The following is a 19,586-nucleotide window of genomic DNA, read 5'->3' on the forward strand; positions in this document are numbered from 1 at the left end:
AGGTCAGGAGTTCAAGACCAGCCTGGCCAACATGGTGAAAACCCATCTCTACTAAAAATACAAAACTTAGCTGGACGTGATGATGCACACCTGTAATCCCAGATACTCAGGAGGCTGAGGCAGGAGAATCATTTGAACCCAGGAGGCGGAGGTTGCAGCAAGCCAAGATCGTGCCACTGCACTCCAGCCTGGGTGGCAGAGTGAGACTCCTTTTAAAAAAAAAAATTCTGGGAGCAGTGGCTCACACCTGAAATCCCAGCACTTTGGGAGACTGAGGTGGGCTGATCACCTGAGGTTAGGAGTTCAAGACCAGCCTGACCAACATGGTGAAACCCTGTCTCTACTAAAAATACAAAAAATTAGCTGGGTGTGGTGGCACACGCCTGTAATCCCAGCTACTCAGAAGGCTGAGGTAGGAGAATCGCTTGAATCTGGGAGGTGGAGGTTGCAGTGAGCCAATATTGTGCCATTGCCCTCCAGCCAGTGCAACGGAGCAAGACTCTGTCTCAAAAAAAAAAAAAAAAAAAAAAAAATCTGGGAATTCAAGACCTTCAACCAGGGAAAAACAATGAGCCTGGATGCTGAAGGGAGTGAAAGGCTTTGTGCTGGAGAAGGAACACCCGAAAGAGAACCTGGACCCGCTCCAGCTGCTCCGTGTGGCGGGAGAAAAGTATGACAGATGCTGCCTATCCTTGGACTTCATGCGGACTCAAGGGATGAAGGATGATTATCCGAGCCGCTGGGGGTGGGGAGCCACCGAGTGATGCCTAAGCACCTGGAACAGCCCGGGCTGTCTGAGACCTCTTGGCAGCCGCTGACCCTAAGGGAAAGAGCTGCCCCTGCCAGGATGTCACTGATCACAGACGTGTCAGCCATAAATAATGACTTCAAGACCTGGGAGGTCTCAACAGCAAAACCGGACATCCCAAAGGCAGAGGCCATACCGTGCATGCCCCGGGATCAGGCATGGGTGCCAGCCAGGTCGGCCCTGGTCACAGAGTTGGGGTTGTCCCATCTGGAGAGGGAATAGGAGCCTTCCTGAGAACCCCTAGCCCTTTCTAATTAAGCATGACCACCCCGCTTTTGAGAGGGTACAGAGCGAAGCAGGGGGAAGGAAGAGAGGTAAAGTGGTTTGTTCCAGCTGCACGGAGCAGCGAGCTGGGAAGAGTGCCCAGAACAGTTAATGCCCAGACCCTCTCAGCCTTGCAAATCGCTGCCCACCTGGGGGTGAAGAGCCATTTATGCCAGGTAAAGGCTGGTGATTTCATTAACTCCATTCCCTCTGTCTCATCTCCAAGGGCGCAGGGTGGTTGTTAAACAGGGGGGGACGTGGTAAAGGGTCAGCCCTGGTTTACAGGACTGTCTCACGCCTGTGTGCTCCTGGTCTACCCTGTCCCAAAGCTGGGGGGCTCTACAGGGATGGAGAAGGGGCAGGGGTGGATGGAGGTGGAGGGGAGGAGGCAGAGAGACACAGAGACTGATTCCTGGAGAAACGCCACGGCCAGTGTTGACAGAAAAGATGCATCCTGTCTCCAGCATCACCCAGCCACCTCCCCTGCGTCACCTGGACACAGGTGTGGAAGTGGCACAAGCCCTCAAAGAGGAGACCCTTTGAGTCACCTTTCCTTTCAGTGGGCTGCGGCTCTGTCCATCTGATGTCCACTCTCCAGCCAGCCTTTCCAAGCATTTACCCAAGGCTACTGCTTTGCTAAAAGGCCCCTGTTGTACCAAAGGCCCCTGTCGGATGCCCTGTCAAGGCCAAAATAAAATCTGGGCTCCTGGCGGGGCCTGCAAGACGTGCAGACCCATCCTCCTCCCCCCACTGCACTCTTTTGCTCACCCCACCAGCTCCCACGGCCTTCTCTCGGTCCCTCCAGCCCTCCTCAGGGCGCTTGCTCTTCTGTCCCTCTGCCTGGATGCCGCCCCCAGCTCTTTCTTTGGTAGCCTCCTCAAAGCGGCCCCCCCGACCTTCCCACCCGAAGCAGCTCTCGACCCGCCCGCACCCGAGTTGCCTGCTTGCTCCTCTTCAGAGCAGGATGTATCGTCTGAAATTGTCTCATGTGTTTCTTATCAGTCTCCAATCCCCCAGACCAGGGCCTGACACTGTGGGAAGGCAATTGGGGGGGGGGCGGGGCCAGGGATCCTCCCTCATGGGCCTATGACATAAGTGCTGGGCTCTAACCACTGACCCCACCAGTCTTCGAAGATCATCCAGCCTCCAGCCATGGGCTCCTGTAGGCCTCCTCCAGCCCAGGCCACCCTGCCCAGGGTCCAGGGTGACGGCCAGAGACTCGGGCCTCCTCCCGCTGGCCTTCCCTCTAGGTGTCAGGCTTGCCCTGACGTGGGGGCCGCTGTCCCGGGCAGCAGCTGCCCACAGGGTAACCGCCTAGTAGGGCTGGTGGGGGGCCAGCTTTAGAGTCACGGCTCTGATTCGAGCAGGGAAATCATCTGAGCTTTTAAAAAATTAAATGGAGTCAGTAATTTGATTTCAGAGAGAAGCTGAAAACCTCGTAATGGCAGGAGCGGCTCAATCTCGTGGTGAAAAGGAAAAGCCTTAAATGGGGCTATTAAGCTTTTGCCCGGGACGGATCTGCCCGGCGAGGGGGGAGAGAGTGCAGTGCGGGAGAAGTCTTCTTCGAGGTGGGGACCGTTTATCAGCCAAGACAACCCTGATTATTTATTTATTTATTTGTTTCTCGTTCCGGGCGGGCGTTGACGACGGCCTCCTCTTCTTGGCTGCATTTCAAATCCCACTTCCAGTGATGGGTTGGCCTGGCGGCTGGGGGGGGGCCTGGGGGGCACCTTTCCAGGGAAGCACCGAGTGAGTGCTCTTCAGCCACAGCTGGGCCTCTAAGCCAGGAAGCCCGGGGGCACAGGGGCACTGAGGGTCACTGGGGCATCCAAGCCGGCGGGGTATCAGCTGCTGCCATGGAACCAGAGGAAGGGAGTGGTGAGTAATGAAAACAAGGCAGTGTTGTCGTGTTCTCCTCCCCTGGAGTCCTTCAGAGACCTGGGATCATGGCCCCCCAAGGCCTGGGGAAGGAAACACCAAGGGTTCCTATCACCATCACCAGCAACCTCCAGAGGTGTCTGGACCACGGCTCAGGCCCTCCATCCTCTCCTGGGCCCTGCAACATCCCCTCTGCCTGGGCCGGGAGGTGGACGGTGGAATGATCACCAGAAGAGAGGCTCTCAAGCTCTGGGCACGCTGGGTGTCCGGCTCCATGCCGAATGGTCTACACCCCCTTCCCATCCACCCCTCAACAGCCCCATCGAGAGAAACCATTACCATCCCCCTTTGCCTCATCAGGAAACTGAGGCTCAGAGAGGTGAGTGCCTTGCCAAGGTCACACAGCCAAAGAGCAGAGGAGCTGGGCCTTGACCCCTAGCTCCCGGCAGGCCGGGCTGCAGAGCCTGCGCCTTACCCGGGGGCTTCTCCACCTCTGACTGCACAGCAAGCCCAGAAGCGCAGCTGGCTGGGCCAAGTAGAGACCAGGGACATTGCCCTGCCCTCAGCATCTCTTCCCTCGGGGAGGTCCACGCAGGCAGGCGGCCCGCCATGTCACCACTCCCTTCCTCTGGTTTCCATGGCAGCAGCTGGAATTCTGCTGGCTTGGATGGCCCCGGTGACTCTCAATAACCCAGTGTCCCTGGACTCCCTGGCCTGGATGCCCAGCTGTGGCTGAGCACCGTGACATGGGCTGGAAGGGCACCAGTGCTTTCCTGGAAAGATGCCCCACCCCCACCTCCAGGCCGACCCATCACTACCTCACCATTTGCCCTCCACCTCCCCAGGGTGCACTCAGGACCCACCTTGGAGTCTCCACGGAGGCTCAGCATGGGGGCCTCTCAGACAGCCCCTCCACACTGTCCTGAAGCTCAGGAGGCCTGTGGCTTTCAGCCCTGGGGGCCAAGGTGGGCTCCATCAGCTCCTGCTGGGGTGGGGCCCCCTGGCCAGCCTGGTAGGGGTGTCCATGCTCCACCAGGCTGGGTGGTGATGTTTCTGTGGGAGCCCACAGGCTCAGGGTTCGCCTGGACAGGGGGCTGGATGTGTGTGCAAACCCCAACTCCTCCTGGCCCACTGGCCAGCTGGGGGCTGACTCCAGGTCTCTGGCCTGGTCTGGCCCTCCTGCAGATGAGGCTTTGGGTGTCAGAAGAGCTGCCGGGTGAATGGGTTCTGCTGGCAGAGGTTCCATAGGGAGAACCGCCAGGGGCACTGCCAGCCTCACCCTGGGCGTCCCGGTGAGCGCGGGCTCCGAGGTGTCCACACAGGCACTGGGGTCTGGCTGCTTCACCCTTGAGGTGGAGAATGTGGCCTCCGTCCCTGGCAGAATGGGGAGTCCCAGCCCCTCTGTGTTCTGGCTTGGTTCTGAGGATGACGGGTCCAGGTGCTCCCTGGGCCCCTCCCTGGGGAGACCAGGCCTGGTCTGGCGCAGCCCCTCCACCTCTGTTCTAGAGGACGTTTCCCGCAGCTCTCCGGGGGAATGGTGAGGAACCAGCACCAATGCAGCCAGCCTGGCCCGCCAGGGCCTCGTCAATGGCTGGAACTCCTCTCTGGCTCGGTCAGGCTCCCCCAAGGCAGGCTCAGGTGCGGCCACATGCCCCCATGCCAGCCCTCTCAGCAGGAGGGGACTTCCTGGAGGCCGGGTGGGGTCCTGCTCAGGTCTCACAGTTCCTAGACCTTCAGTCAGGGTGACAGATGGTCCTGAGACTAGGAGTGATTTGGATTGTCCAGGCCTTGGGGCTCGCGGTGGAGGAGAAGAGGCGTCTGAGGACATGGGCAGGGCCAGAGCTAGGTAAGTTGACGAGACTGCATGTGGCTGCTGGCGGCCAGCCTGCACACCCTCTACAGGCTCTGAGGGGAGCGTGGCTAGAGGCGTGGGGTGTCCAGGAAGCCCTGCTTCCCCTGGAGGAGTCTGGGGATCTCGCTGAGCTTGCATCACTCTGGGGAAAACGGAGACAGATGTCTGGCTTCTCGCAGGTTTGGCCGTTTGTAGGAATGGTCCAAGCCCCTTCTTGGAGAGAGAGAAGTGGAGAGAGAAAAAGCATCAGAAACAAGAGCACATTGGCTCTGGCTGCTCTGAGGATCTCAGCCCAAAGATGGGTTTGAGGGGCCAGGTGCAATGGCTCATGCCTGTAGTCCCAGCACTTTGGGAGGCTGAGGCAGGTGGATCACTTGAGGTCAAAGTTCAAGACCAGCCTGGCCAACATGGCAAAACCCCATCTCTACTAAAAATACAAAATTTTCCAGGTGTGGTGACTTGCGCCTATCATCCCAGCTACTACTTGGGAGGCTGAGGCAGGAGGATCTCCTGAATCTGGGAGGTGGAGGCTGAGGTTGCAGTGAGCCAAGATCATGCCACTGCACTCCAGCCTAAGCAACGGAGCGAGACTCCATCTCAAAAAAAAAAAAAAAAAAAGAAGAGCTGGAGGAAGCTGTGACCTTTGGGTCTCCAGTCCTCTGGTGTGCCTCAGTTTCCCTCCCTCCGTTTGTGTACATAGCTGCTGACCCCCTTCCTGCTGCCTCCTTTGGCTGTGTCTCAAGGCCCTGGGAGGCTGCTGTGATCCAGACCCACCGATGGGGGGGCTGCCCTCAGGCGGGGGCTCTTGGTAACCCAGTTTTCTCTGAGAAACATTCTGAATTCGAGGAGGTGACATGGTTGGGGATCAGAGTGAGGCTCTCTTTGGAAGAACGGTGGTGAAAGAGAGGGGCCTCAGGCTCAGCTGGATCCACCAATACCTATGGGGACCCGACCCTTTGTTGGAAACCGTGGGCAGAGGATGCAGCCATGGACTTGCCTTGGCCGGCTCATCAGAAGGCTGGTGTGGGAATTCCCGAGAAAGCCATTCTTGGGCAGCTGGTCCTGCACCCCGCACCTGGGAGGCGGTGGCAGATGGTACTCCCACTGGAGAGGTCTCTGGTCCTGGGGGTGGTGGGGAGGGAGTGGTCCTCGGTGCAGCAGTTGAGGCAGGCAACTCTGTTCCTGAACCTTCCAGAGAGAAGGCAGAGGTCAACCTTCCTCCTAAGGAAGCAAAATCCTCCCAACACCCTACTGAAGAGACCGTAAGTGACCCCTTTCCACAGGTGGGCAATGGAAGCTTGGAGAGGTCAGATTTGAGCCCTGGGTTGGGAAATGTCCATGGGCTGAATTTCACAGACCTCCCACCTGGAGTCCTAGATTTCTCCAGACCAGACATTTAAATAATTAGAATTTGTCCCACAGGTTCTACTTACTTATGAGATCAGGGAGGAGGAAGATTTTTTTAAAAATCTCTAACCGTGGGGAGTTTAGGCAATTCCAACATACTAATATTCCAACACACTAGTCACATATTTACGAAAGAAAATTGCTATCCGTGTAAAACAGTTTTTTAAATTCCTGGTGAAAATTCAAGCCAACAAGCATTTCTGACATGCTTCCCAAGGGCAAGGAGGCAAGATAAGGCCCATCGAGAATGAGAAGTGGAACAGGGCACAGCCCCTGATCTGAAGGAATTCATGCCAGAGGGAGAGACAGGGGCATGCACCCATAACCATAATAAGAACAGAAAGACCTCGAAGCTGAGGGAGACTGCAGGGGAGGTGTGCCGGGAACCAGGGAGGGGAGAGGTTCATTCTGGTGGCTGATGTTAAATTAACAAAATGAGAAAGAGAGAATTCTTTCCCGTGTAAATCTTTCCAGAGAGGCCAAAAAACTCTCCCTAAAATGTTTCTATCGCTGTTGCTGATCTATTTATACATTATATTCTGGACCTTCCTATCAAGGACTTCCCCTCTCAGCAAAACCCAGGATAAGGATCATCTACTCTCTGGCATCTCTCCTGAGTCCACCTGCCCTCATAATTCTCTGGGCATTTCTTTTTTGTTGTTTTTTGTTTTTGCTTTGAGACTAGTCTTGCTCTGTCGCCCAGGCTGGAATGCAGTGGCGTGATCTCAGCTCACTGCAACTTCCACCTCCCGGATGCAAGTGATTCTCCCACCTCAGCCTCCCAAGTAGCTGGGATAAGAGGTATGCACCATCACGCCCAGCTAATTTTTGTATTTTCAGTAGAGACAGGTTTCGCCATGTTGTCCAAGTTAATCTCAAACTCCTGGCCTCTAGGGATCCTCCCCCCTCAGCCTCCCAAAGTGTGGGATTACAAGCATGAGTCACTGCGCCTGGCTTAATTTTTGTATTTTTAGTAGAAACGGGGTTTCACTGTGTTGGCCAGGCTGGTCTCGAACTCCTAACCTCAGATAATCCACCCACCTTGGCCTCCCAAAGTGCTGGGGTTACAGGTGTGCGCTACCATGCCCGGCCTTTCTCTGGGCATTTCTTATCTCCTCTTCCAGACTGGATGCTGATTAAGAGCAAGAACCAAATCCAGCAGCCTCTCTTCCCACCTAAGCCTTGCGTGGGGCCTCACACACCGCAACTGCCTAGTGAATATTTGTTGGATAACGTTCTAGCCCTCCCTTTCCAAGATCAATGTCATTGCTGTAGGAAACTGTTAAAATAAAAACAGCCGAAATGTGTAAAAACTTTCAAGAAACATTTCCATTTTTAGCAGACTGTCAGAACTCACCCCCCATCCCGCCTTTTTCTTTGTTTCTAATTCTGAATTTGGGGCTAGCTGTGGTAGGCAGTCCCCCTTTTAATCTTTAAATATAGTTCTGAATATAATTACATTTTTATGCAGCCCCAAAACATCATATCCTGCTAACAGGGCATACTTGCGCTACTAACATCTGAGTCAAATCTCCTTCGCGTCTGTCTTCGATTGAGGACAGTTAGGAAGTATAAGATGAAAGTGATCAACATCATTTGTGAATTATGTGTATTTCCTTGTGCTGTATTTCAATGCGTTTTGCTCCTGGTGGGTTTGCATGTGTGAATACCAGGTTGTCCGTTAGCAGAACTTTCGCCAAAAACCCCATCCCAGCATCCTGGCATGAAGGCGCATACCACATTTAGAAGAAGGTTCCTCTCGAGCCGAGAAAAAAAGTTGCATCGTGTCGTGCTCTTTGCCAAGGGCACTGATCTGTCTACCAAGTGACCCGAGGAACTGGAGCCCACGCAGAGAGAGTGGGTAAACAGAAACAGCTCCTCTGCACCAGCCGCTCACTCTTCTAAGCCATTCATTCCCCTCATCTCATTCAATCCTCAAAACAGGTACTGTATGCCTATTTTCCAGATGGGAAAACTGAGGCTCAACATGGCCAAGTAACTCACTGAGGTGGTACAGTTGGTTAGGAAATGGATGCACCCCATCCGCCTCCTGGTCCCCTGTCTGGCAGACTGCAGGGCCAGGAACCGCATAGCCACTCAGTTTTCCTGACCCTGCCAGTTCCAGCCAGCATGTCTGACACCTCACTTACCTTGTAGGTGTGGGACCTGTCGGGCCCAGGGAGTGAAACACTGTCACAGAAGAAAGAACCCCGGGGCCAAGGAAAGAGGGTTTGTGCAGTGTGTGTCTGTTATGTTACCAGCAGTCACACCCTCATGGTGGCTCACTCACCCACGCACTGGAAGAAGCTCTCCACCGTCCAGAGGACCGGGGCAGCCATCTCGGCAAATTCCAGGCTCAGGTCTACTCTATAGAAAGCTTGCGTTCCCAGGGTCCCTCCGATTTTCCGGCATTGCTGTGAGGCCACAAGAAATTAGTTGCACATTGGCCGGCTGCGGTGGCTCATGCCTGTAATCCCAGCACTTTGGGAGGCCGAGGCGGGCAGATCATAAGGTCAGGAGATTGAGACCATCCTGGTTAACACAGTGAAATCTCATCTCCACTAAAAATACAAAAAATTAGCAGGGCGTGGTAGCACGCACCTGTAGTCCCAGTTACTCGGGAGGCTGAGGCAGGAGAATTGCTTGAACCTGGGAGGTGGAGATTGCAGTGAGCCAAGATCGCACCACTGCACTCCAGCCTGGGTGACAGAGCGAGACTTTGTCTCAAAAAAAAGTAAAGAAATTAGTTTCACATGGCAGGCGGCATCCAGCGCCCTGTGGCTGCCCCCGATGGGGCTACCTCGGTAAGAGTATGGGCCCGAGGGGCAAACGTGGTAAAATCCATCTTCAGCCAGAGCCGCAGATCCGCCCTCCACGTTTCTTTTTTATTTTTATTTTTTGAGACAGGGTCTTACTCCCGTTGCCTAGGCAGGAGTGCAGTGGCACAATCACAGCTCATTGCAGCCTCAACCCCCTAAGCTCAAGCAATCCTCATACCTCATTTTTTAATTTTTTTGTAGCAATGGGGTCTCAGGCTGGTCTTGAACTCCTGGGCCCACGTGACCCTCCCACCTCGGCCTCCCAAAGTGCTGGGATTACAGGCCTGAGCCACCGTGACGGGCCTACCCTCCACATATCTGACCACGCATCGCATCGGTGGCCTAAGAAGAAGGGTCTCGGGAAAAGAAGGGACAAGACAGAGATGCCACCAGATACTCACCTGGACCTGGAGCACCCTGGCCGCTGGGATACTGACCACCACAAAGTCCTTGTTTTCAGTCACCATGAAGGTGTTAGACTGGTGAACCTGGAGGAACTGGAGGCTCAGGGTTTCCTCAATGTAGGAACCTCTTTTGACCAGACCCAGTCTCTGCTTGGGGATGTGAACTAAGACCTCCGACTCTGGCTGGGATGACACTGGAATAGGAAGGACACAGGACACAGAAAAAGACACACTTTGCAGGCTCGTGGACGAGTAAGCAGTGGTGGGCCTTCGCCAGGGACCACACCTGTAGCCAGCACAGCACACCCCGAGTCAGTGATAGCAAGTTACTTGGTGTCCTGGTGTCACTGCCTGTGCTGAAATGGAGCTGCATGGATGAAGGAGAGAAGAAAAAAGACCATCTCCAAACACCCGATGGACCTTGCCACTTGCAAAGACCTCTCAGGAAGCAGATGCCAGCAGGGGAGCTGCAGAAATGTCTCTACTGAGACTGTCTTCGGCTTCAGTGACCTAGCCCAGTGCCCCAGCCCAGTGCCCCTTCTATTTCCAAAGCAGCTCTTAGGAAATACAGCTCCTAGGCCAGGCACGGTGACTCACGCCTGTAATCCCAGAACTTTGGGAGGCTGAGGTGGGTGGATCAGGACGTCAGGCATTTGAGACCAGACTTGCCAACATAGTGAAACCTCGTCTCCACTAAAAATACAAAAATTAGCCAGGCATGGTGGTGGGCGCCAGTAATCCAATCTACTTGGGAGGCTGACGCAAGAGAATTGCTTGAACCTGGGAGGCAGGGGTTGTAGTGAGCCGAGATTAAACCACTCCACTTCAGCACAGGCGACAGTGTAAGACTCAGTCTCCAAAAAAAAAAAAAAAAAAAAAGAAAGAAAGAGTGCTCGCTTCTGCAGCACATATACTAAAAAAAGAAAGAAAGAGAGGTGAAAGAAAGAAGGAAAGGAAGGAAGGAAGGAAGGAAGGAAGAAAGGAAGGAAGGAAAAGAAATACAGCTTCTAGGCTAGGCACGGTAGTTCACAGCTATAATCCCAGCACTTTGGGAGGCCGAGGCAGGTGGATCACCTGAGGTCAGGAGTTTGAGACCAGCCTGGCCTACATGGTGAAACCCAATCTCTACTAAAAATACAAAAAATTAGCTGGGCGTGGTAGCAGACACCTGTAATCCCAGCTACTCAGGAGGCTGAGGCAGGAGAATCACTTGAACCCAGGAGGTGGAGGTTGCAGTGAGCCGTGATCGTACCACTGCACTCTAGCCTGGGCAATAAAAATAAAACTCCATCTCAAAAAAAAAAAAAAAGAAGAAGAAGACTCTATCAGTTGTTTACATTATAGCAAGAATTTCACTGTGTCAGGCTCTGGGGGGACATTTTAAGCCAGCTCTGCAGTTACTAAACGGAAGCATCTGCCTTTGTATGAAGGGATTTGAAACACCGTGAGCAGGGAAAGTGATGTTTGGGGACTCATCACGGTCATCGCCACTGCCGGGAAATCCCCAGAGCGCTGATCCTGAAACTCGGTCCATGATACAATTCCATACAAAAGGAAAGCCTAGGCCGGGTGCGGTGGCTCAGGCCTGTAATCCCAGCACTTTGGGAGGCCGAGGCGGGTGGATCGCGAGGTCAGGAAATCAAGACCATCCTGGCCAACATGGTGAAACCCCATCTCTACTAAAAAAAAAAAAAAAACAAAAAAATTAACTGGGCATGGTGGCGCACACCTGCAGTCCCAGCTACTCGGGAAGCTGAGGCAGGAGAATTGCTTGCACCAAGGAGGCGGAGATTGCAGTGAGCCGAGATCGCACCACTGCACTACCGCCTGGGCGACAGTTTGAGATTCTGTCTCAAAAAAAAAAAAAAAAAACAAATGGAAAGCCTAAACCACCTCTAAGCTACCCACACAGGATGAAGCCTTTGATCTACCTAAATTTGCACACCAAGTTCTTTGAATTTAAATTCTCTGGAGGTAGGATGTGGCCTTCCAGGTTCCAGACCTCTTTATATAAGACCCAGGGCAACGGAGTCACTCCAGGCTGAACAAAATAGTTCTCGCATACATGGTCTAGCTCAGGGGTCCCCACTGCCCTCAGATCACGAAGCCAGGAGGGTGTGACCAGGCTGCAGGCTCTCTCCCGTTTCCGTTCTCAGAGCCCCTGGCGCCAGCCTGGGAGCTCCCAAGAGTTTACAGATCCCATCTGCAGGTCTGTAGGAGACAATTTTACTCTTCATTCACCCCACATCCACACACACATATCCCAGCACCTTCCAGCAAGAGCAAACTTCCCTTTATCCCAAGCATTTCTTTCAGAAATGCATAGCCGAGATTGGGACTGAAGAGAGGAGAGGTGGGGTGAGACAGTGGGGAAGAAGGTACCCAGAGAAGGGGGAAAACAGGGACCAGAATGTGATGAAGTCAGAAAGGTGGACATCGGGGGCACTCCTGGGTCTTACCAGGTGGGCAAGCGGCTTCTAAGGAATAGGCATGGTGACCACTCAGCAGCCATAGTGGCAGGAGCTCGGCGGTGGTGTTCAGCACCTTGGAGGCAGGAGGGTCCCCCCTGAGGTCTCCAAAACTGCTCCTTCCAGATGCAAACTCCCTCCACCGGGGCCCCCTCTCCCACCTTCGAACTCGTCTCTGAACTAAATCCCCAAGTGTTACAAAGCCCAGATCAGGGACTCTTGCGCGGATGCAACCAGGAAATATTATTTCGCCGAGATATTTTTAGCAGGAAGCGAGCTCGGAGCAAATGTCATGTGAGCCATCTTCTCTTACACGGCAACTTTGGGCTATTTAAAGAGTTGGTAATTACACTCCTGCCACCAGGATCAGGACGAGCTGAATGCATGATTGCAGGAGCCCCTCATCTGCAGCACGGAGCACTTTACACTAATAGGGCCCAATTTTCGAAGGCGCCTGCCTAAATCTGCCCAGTCTTACAGGTGGACATTTGACTTGACACTGGAGGGGTGGCCTGCTCTTCTGGGTGTTATGCCCCTGGGGCCCCCCACTGCCTGGCAGGGCCTGCTGCCCACCACTGACCTCCCACCTCTGAAGAAGGTCTTGTCTCGGGCTTTGGATGGTGACAGTGGTGGCGTTGATGTCCACATACAGCCCCATCAGGCTGGCGTCTTCAAGAGAAGCCACCAGCTCCCCTCGAAGGGACAGCAGCCATGGAGTCTGGAGAAACAGGACATGTTCGCAAATCATGTGACCATGGAGGCATGGTCACTAGAGGTCATGGAGAAGGGACGCTTGAGGGAAGATGTAGGAAGGTAACGGTCATGGGGAGGATGGGCTAGGCCAGGAGGCAGGGTGGCGGCCATTCAGGGAGGAGAGTCAACCAGACGCTAGCACCCTTTACTTTAGGGGAGTAGGTCCCTTGCAGGGGTGCTTGGCACACAGTAGGTGTACAACGAGGCTGAAAGAACAAACACACAGTTACCCCAACAGCAATGCCAGCCGGTCAGCCCATATGCCACCTTGGCTGGGCACACCTGGAGTCCTGTCCTTGGCTCCATTTGCCACCCTTTATTGGGACGTGGATATCAGGGCCTTGGATAAAGGTGAGTGCCTGATGCGGGGAGAGGGGCAGGGAAGGGTCCCCAGCTCCCATCTCAGGAGGACTGGCAGAGGGACGTCAGGAAGACGTGGGGAGGTCAACTCACTGACCCCAAACACTCAAAGGGATGTGAAATGGAGAAGAGAGACCGGCTCCTTCCAGGAGGCTGTGGAAAACACTCCGAGGACCAGCAGAAGGAAAATCCGGGAAACAACTGTGCATCGTGGAACACCCGGCCTTACAAAGGAACAAGCTCCCTGTCACCGGAGACTTGGCAGAGAGAATCTTAGCATGGGAAGGACCTCAGAGCTTTCCAACCCAGCCTCCCACCCAAAGCTGGGGTCTCCTCTTCAAGGTTCTTCTCAGATGGCCTCAGGCCTCTGGCTAGAGGGCACCGGTTGGTGCTTCAGACTTCAGCTGGCAAGACCTGGTCCCTGAAGAGTCTGTGCCATCCACGATACTCTCTGGGAGACAAGCGACCTCAAAAGCTGCCTCGGAGCAACCCAAGTGCCCACCGGGCCTGGCAGAAACTTCCAGAAAAGAGTTGCTCCTGCTACTCTAACGGGGCCCACCTACCTGTCCTTGGTCACTCGGCAGGGGCAGGGGCCGGGAGACCTGCAGAGACAGAGAGGAAGCAACATCTCCTGCACGCCGTGAGCAAAAGAGAGCAAACATCCCTGCCTGCGCTCATCGGTGCCTGCAATTACCGCAGCAGGAGGCCATCGAGAGAGCTGTGCCGCCGGGCTGTTTGCTCATTAAGACAAGAAAATCATTTATGTTCTGGGACTCAAGTGTCAACAGATGTAGGGAAATGTGCTGCCGCCTCAGCTGCCACCCTAGGCCTGGCCAAAGGGGCAGCTGGGGTCCTGGGCACAGCTGGTGAGGCCAAGAGCCAATGGGCATGGGACCAACCCTGTTTGGAGCCCACTTCCACTGGGGCGAAATGTTTCCTGGGCCTCTTGTCTTGTTTTTCTCCCTCAGACCCAATTTCTTCCTCACCCTTTTGCTTTCCACTTTGGATCCAACTGGCAAAAGTAAAGAGTGAGGACTTCTACAGGCCCGGAGGGTGCACCTGTGCCTGCTGATGGCACCGTTCTTGGAGGGATCAACAATTCCAGTTCCCCAGGAGTGGGAGGTTCCCCTGATTTCAGGTTTTCAGTGGTAAAACTGAGGCAGGCCCAGGCAAACCGAGACAGTGGTTACTCCTACTGCGCCTAAGTCTCACCACCATCCCGAAGGGTGGCATCATTCTCCCATTTCACAGACCAGGGCCCAAGGTGATGGCGTGGGTAAGGGACCGTCCCCAAAACGCCTCTGCAGCCAGTGCCGCCCACCCAGCTGTTCTCTCAAGTCTCTCTACTTTCTTTTTTCTTTCTTTTTTTTTCCAAGGCTGGAGTGCAGTGGGACAATCTCGGCTCACTGCAACCCCTGCCTCCCGGGTTCAAGCAATTCTCCTGCCTCAGCCTCCCGAGTAGCTGGGACTACAGGCATGTGCCACCATGCCCAGCTAATTTTTTGCATTTTTAGTAGAGACAGGGTTTCACCGTGTTAGCCAGAATGGTCTCGATCTCCTGACCTTGTGATCCACCTGCCTCGGCCTCCCAAAATGTTGGAATTACAGGTGTGAGCCACCGCGCTCAGCCAAGTCTCTCTACTTTCTCCAAATGCCCCTTTGCCTTTGCGTCAGGCCTGGGCAAGGGGGTTGTGGCACTGGACAGAATCACAGACCAGCAGAGGGTCCCTCAGAGACCACCAGACCCCTTCTCCTACCCCATACAGAATGAGGAGACTGGGGCCAGAGCAGACTGACTCATCTTGACAGCCCCCCCAGCCAAGGCTACCCACCCCTTCTTCCCAGGGAGAGAGAGGAGCTCCCAGGAGCAGAAAAGAGTGGGTGGGGCCAAGAGGAGGTCCCCCCCACTGCCATGCAGCCTTCCCAGCTCCCTAGCTCAGCTGTCCCTTGGCCCCAGAGAGCCCATGTTGGCAGCAGGCTCAGGACCGCCCACGGGGACCCCTCGGGTGAGTCCGGTGATGGCCTTGCTTTTAGGGAGGCTGCGTTCCCTTGGGAAGCAAAGTGGAAGAAATGGAGAACACATCTGCAAGGTCTGGCAGGAGAATGAAGAGGATGTGGCAATTCCCCAACACCCCCAAAGCTGAGCCACGGTGTTCCAGCCCATCCCACCTGCTGCAACCGGGAGGAAGGCAGAGAGGCCCCCGGACACCAGGCCGTCAGAAGGAAGGAAGCAGTTCTGCTAAAAGAAGGAAGGGAAGGCCAGGCACAGTGGCTCAAGCCTGAAATCCCAGCACTGTGGGAGGCTGAGGCGGACAGACCATCTGAGCTCAGGAGTTTGAGACCAGCCTGAGCAACATGGTGAAACCCCATCTCTACTAAAAATACAAAATAAAATTAGCCGGGCATGGTGGCAGGCACCTGTAGTCCAGCTACTCGGGAGGCTGAGGCACGAGATTTGCTTGAACCCGGGAGGTGGAAGCTGCAGCGAGCTGAGATCGCATCCTTCACTCCAGCCTGGGCAACTCTGGCCAGAGTGAGGCTCTGTTTCCAAAAAAAAAAAAAAAAAAAAAGGAAGGAAGGGAAGACATGACAAGTGTGCAGCCAAAATGCAGCGTGCCCTTTAAGTCGCCATGAGGAGGCTATATTTAGGGCCCTCGGACACCGCGCAGGAGCTCGGCAGCCTTCGCTGGGAGCAATCGCTAATCACTGCATTGAGCTTACTGGTGCCCCTGGGCACACTTAACCCAGGGCAATGAATAGTTATTGCGCAGCCTCCCGCTCGGGGCCTGTGGGCACACTTAAGCGAGCTCGAAGATCGCTGCGAGCAGGGCACGGCTCGGGTACACCCTTGGGCACCCTGCGCCATCAGTGGGGAGAGGCAGAGTATTAAATATCTATGTGCCCTGTGCCCACAGCTGCATTTAGCCAAGGGCAAGGCCGGTGAAACGGCTTTAATTAAAACTTAATGCAAGTTCAAGGTGCAGCCACGGAAGTGGCGACTGCAGAAGTCACCAGGAATGAATCAGTCAATTCGATGAGGTTCTCAGATGGGGGAAGGGGCTGGAGGGGAGGCAGGGGCAGCGGAGACCTGCCTCTGTCCCTGTGTGCTGCCCCCCTCTGTGAGTCCCTGTTCAGGGATGCAGAGGCCCCCCCACCTGCTCCCACACTTCAGTTGGTGAAGGATGCCGGGGACTAGGGCATTGGGACATCAGGGGTTCAAAGGCCAGACAATGGAGGCCAGGCAGGCACCCGGGCGGGCGAGGAGTAGTTTCTGCTTTTCTCAGCAATTCGGCGCAGTTCCGCGTGACGCCAGCAACACCATCCCCCTGGCGGCAGCTTCCAGAATCACAGGCCCAGTGCAGAGGGAGCAGGGATGAGCCCCGAAATGTCAAACAGGTGCCCTGACAGCCCTGCTTGGGGTCCTGGGGTGGGGCCTGGCAATTCTTAGGCTCACCAACAGGGGCTTTGTCGTGGCCACTCTGAGCCCTTAATAAAAACAGGTGGGGCCGGGCACAGTGGTTCATGCCTGTAATCCCAGCACTTTGGAAGGCTGAGGTGGGCGATCACGAGGTCAGGAGTTCGAGACCAACCAGACAAATATGGTGAAACTCCGTCTCGACTAAAATACAAAAAATTAGCCAGGTGTGGTGGCACCTGCCTGTAGTCCCAGCTAATCGGGACGCTGAGGCAGAAGAATCACTTGAACTTGGGAGGCAGAGGTTGCAGTGAGCCAAGATCTCACCACTGCATTCCAGCCTAGGCGACAGACAGAAACTCTGTCTGAAAAAAGAAGAAGGAAAAAAAAAAAAAAAAAAACAGCAGGTAGACGAGGAAGCTCCTCCCACTCAGACCCTGCTCCTTCAGGTTGAGAAGCAAAGGAACTTCATAAAGTCCAACATGGCAGTTAGTGGAGCTCAGAGCGGAGATGAGCCCAGGTCTTCCGAGCTGGGGGTGGTGCAGGGACCACAGCACATTCGTTTTTGAAGTTCAGACCAGACGAGAGGAAAGCCATAAGCTCTTTCTGGGGTGTCGTGTCTTGGTCATATCTGTTTCCTTAGTAGCAGCACAGGGCTGGGCATACAATAGGTGATCAATAAATGCTTGTTAGGGCCAGGCACAGTGGCTCATGCCTGTAATTCTAGCATTTTGGGAGGCCAAGGCAGGTGGATCAGTTGAGGTCAGGAGTTTGAGACCAGCCTGGCTAAAAGGGTGAAACCCCATCTCTACTAAAAATACAAAAAAAATTAGCTGGGTGTGGTGGCCTGTGATTTCATGAGAATTGCCTGAACCCAGGAGGCAGAGGTTGTAGTGAGCTGAGATCACTCCACTGCACGCCAGCCTGGGCAAAAGAGTGAGACTCCATCTCTAAATAAATAAGTAAACGCTTGTTGGATAAATGGTGTTTGTCATCAGCAGCCTTTTCACTCCAGCCTCCTTCTCTCCACTCTGCCTTCCTCTCCTTTCTCTTCCCCACTCCTCCTCCTCCTCACAGACAGAAGATGCCCACCCAAATCCCTCAGGCCAAAGCCAGCACTTTGTTTGAGCCATACGGTGCCTACAAAATTAAAGTTAACTTTTTTAAACTTGAGGATTTCACATACAGTTACAGATTCCCAGTCTATCTTGAAATGGAAAATCTGGCAAAATGGGGCTGGAGTGGAGTCCAGCCTTAGCTCCCTCTGTGGGGGGGCCAGGACAGGAGCCTGTGCTGTTCCAGTGTGCTCCAGCCCCCACCACGTGGCTGGCTCAACGCCCAGCGCTGTTGCTACCAGCTGGCAAGCCTCCTAATCTCTCTCTGCTTAGTTCTCTCACCTGCAGAATGGGGATCAATATAGAACCAACTACATAGGATCGCTATGAAGGTTAGATGAGTTAATATTTGCAAAGTGAGTAGAACAGTGCCCAGCACAGAATGAGCCATAAACAAGTGTTTGCTGGGCCAGGTGTAGTGGCCCATGCCTGTAATCCCAGAGCTTTGAGAGGACAAAATGAGAGGCTCACTTGAAGCCAGGGGTTCGAGACCAGACTGGGAAACAAAGTGAGACTCTGTCTCTACAAAAAATTCAAACATTAGCTGGGCATGGTGTCATACGCTTCTAGTCCCAGTGACTTGTGAGGCTGAAGTGAGAGGATCCCTTAAGCCCAGGATGTCAAGGCTACAGTAAGCCTGGGTGACAGAGCAAGATCCCGTCTCTTTAAAAGAACGTCTGGTGGCTCCCACTTGTAATCCCAGCACTTTGAGAGGCTGACAAGGGTGGATCATTTGAGGTCAGGAGTTTGAGAGCAGCCTGGCCAATGGGGTGAAATTCTATCTCTACTAAAAATAAAAAAATTAGCTGGGCATGGTGGCACACACCTGTAATCTCAGCAACTTGGGAGGCTGAGGCAGGAGAACCACTTGAACCAGGAGACGGAGGTTGCAGAGAGCCGAGATCACTCACTGCTCTCTGGCCTGGGCGACAGAGAAACATTCCATCACAAATCAAAAAAAAAAAAAAAAAAAAAAAAAAAAAAAAAGAAGAAGAACAGCTGACTAAATGAAGGAATGAGTAAAATTCTTTACTGCCTCCTCAGTCCGGCACACTCATTTCTATGGCGGGTTTGCTCCCTATAGATGTTAGGGTTTCCAAACATCTCCCACCCAAATCTGGTTTAGCTTAAAGAGGTGCCTCACTGATGAAAGGTAGAGAGAAACTTGAATTCAAGGAGCCCGCAAGGCCACAAACGAGCTCACAGTTGGATCTGGGGCTCAACCTTCCTTCCCTGATGTTTAAAATGTAGACATTGCATCTGATCATACCTGAGGTCTGTAACTCTCTGACATTACTGAGGTCAAAAAAGAGCATCCAAACTAGCAAATGTTTCCAATCCACAGGGAAAGGACACAACGATACATTGTTGCAGCTTTGGGGATAACCCAAGTGGCCCCCATGAGCCAACCAAGATGGGAAATCCAGAACAGGAGGTCAGAGACCTTTAATCTCCCCCTCCCCTCCCATCTCACCCCTTCTTGCTCAGAACCAAACCCAGCAGACCTGGCACCCAGCCAGTACCCAGGGATGTCTAGGAGAATGATGCCACACTGTACCTCTAGCTACCACCTGTGTCCCCAGGCCACATCCTGTGATGCAGGAGCCAGAGCTACCTGCCTTGGCCTTTAGAGATAAGCCCAGCCTGGGAGGCCCCTCTGACACCTCCCAGACCTTCTGAACCCATTACCTGGATGAACTTGGGCCCGCAGCGGACGCTTTCCTGGCCCAGCCTTGACCTTAGCACTGGACACTTCATTATGTAGCGATCACTCCGCTCCAACCTCATCACCCCTTTCTGAAATATTCTGATTTCCAGCCTGTAATTTGCTTTCTGGAAGTAGGGCAAAATTCATGTGTGCAAATGAGAGAGGAAAATACAGTTAGTAGACTGCAATTATAGGTCAGTCCCTGTTCACAGCAAATAGGGTACCATGAACCTCCTAGAAGGTGGGCTTGCAGAAGAGGGATGGGAAATGAGGCCAAGGTAGACAGCAACTCAGAGCCTGGGTCCAGGTCTGTAAGTTCGGCCCCCACCAATGAA

The 19,586-nt window shown here is 53.9% G+C and overlaps 1 protein-coding gene across 1 annotated transcript; it reads right to left on the reverse strand.

Moving 5' to 3' along the window:
• Positions 1 to 3,429: 3,429 nt before the first annotated feature.
• On the reverse strand, positions 3,430 to 19,373 carry CUNH1orf127 (chromosome unknown C1orf127 homolog). The gene is made up of 8 exons (XM_032300368.1): positions 19,233 to 19,373; positions 13,577 to 13,615; positions 12,481 to 12,618; positions 11,892 to 11,976; positions 9,430 to 9,626; positions 8,500 to 8,623; positions 5,800 to 5,990; positions 3,430 to 5,015 (listed from the first exon to the last, which is right to left on the reverse strand). The coding sequence occupies exons 1-8, from the start codon at positions 19,329 to 19,331 to the stop codon at positions 3,834 to 3,836; spliced, it is 2,055 nt and encodes a 684-aa protein (XP_032156259.1). The 5' UTR covers positions 19,332 to 19,373; the 3' UTR covers positions 3,430 to 3,833.
• Positions 19,374 to 19,586: the final 213 nt, after the last annotated feature.

Source organism: Sapajus apella, unplaced genomic scaffold (genome assembly GCF_009761245.1).
Source record: "Sapajus apella isolate SASKATOON/1434 unplaced genomic scaffold, GSC_monkey_1.0 scaffold43, whole genome shotgun sequence".
Lineage (NCBI taxonomy): Eukaryota > Metazoa > Chordata > Mammalia > Primates > Cebidae > Sapajus > Sapajus apella.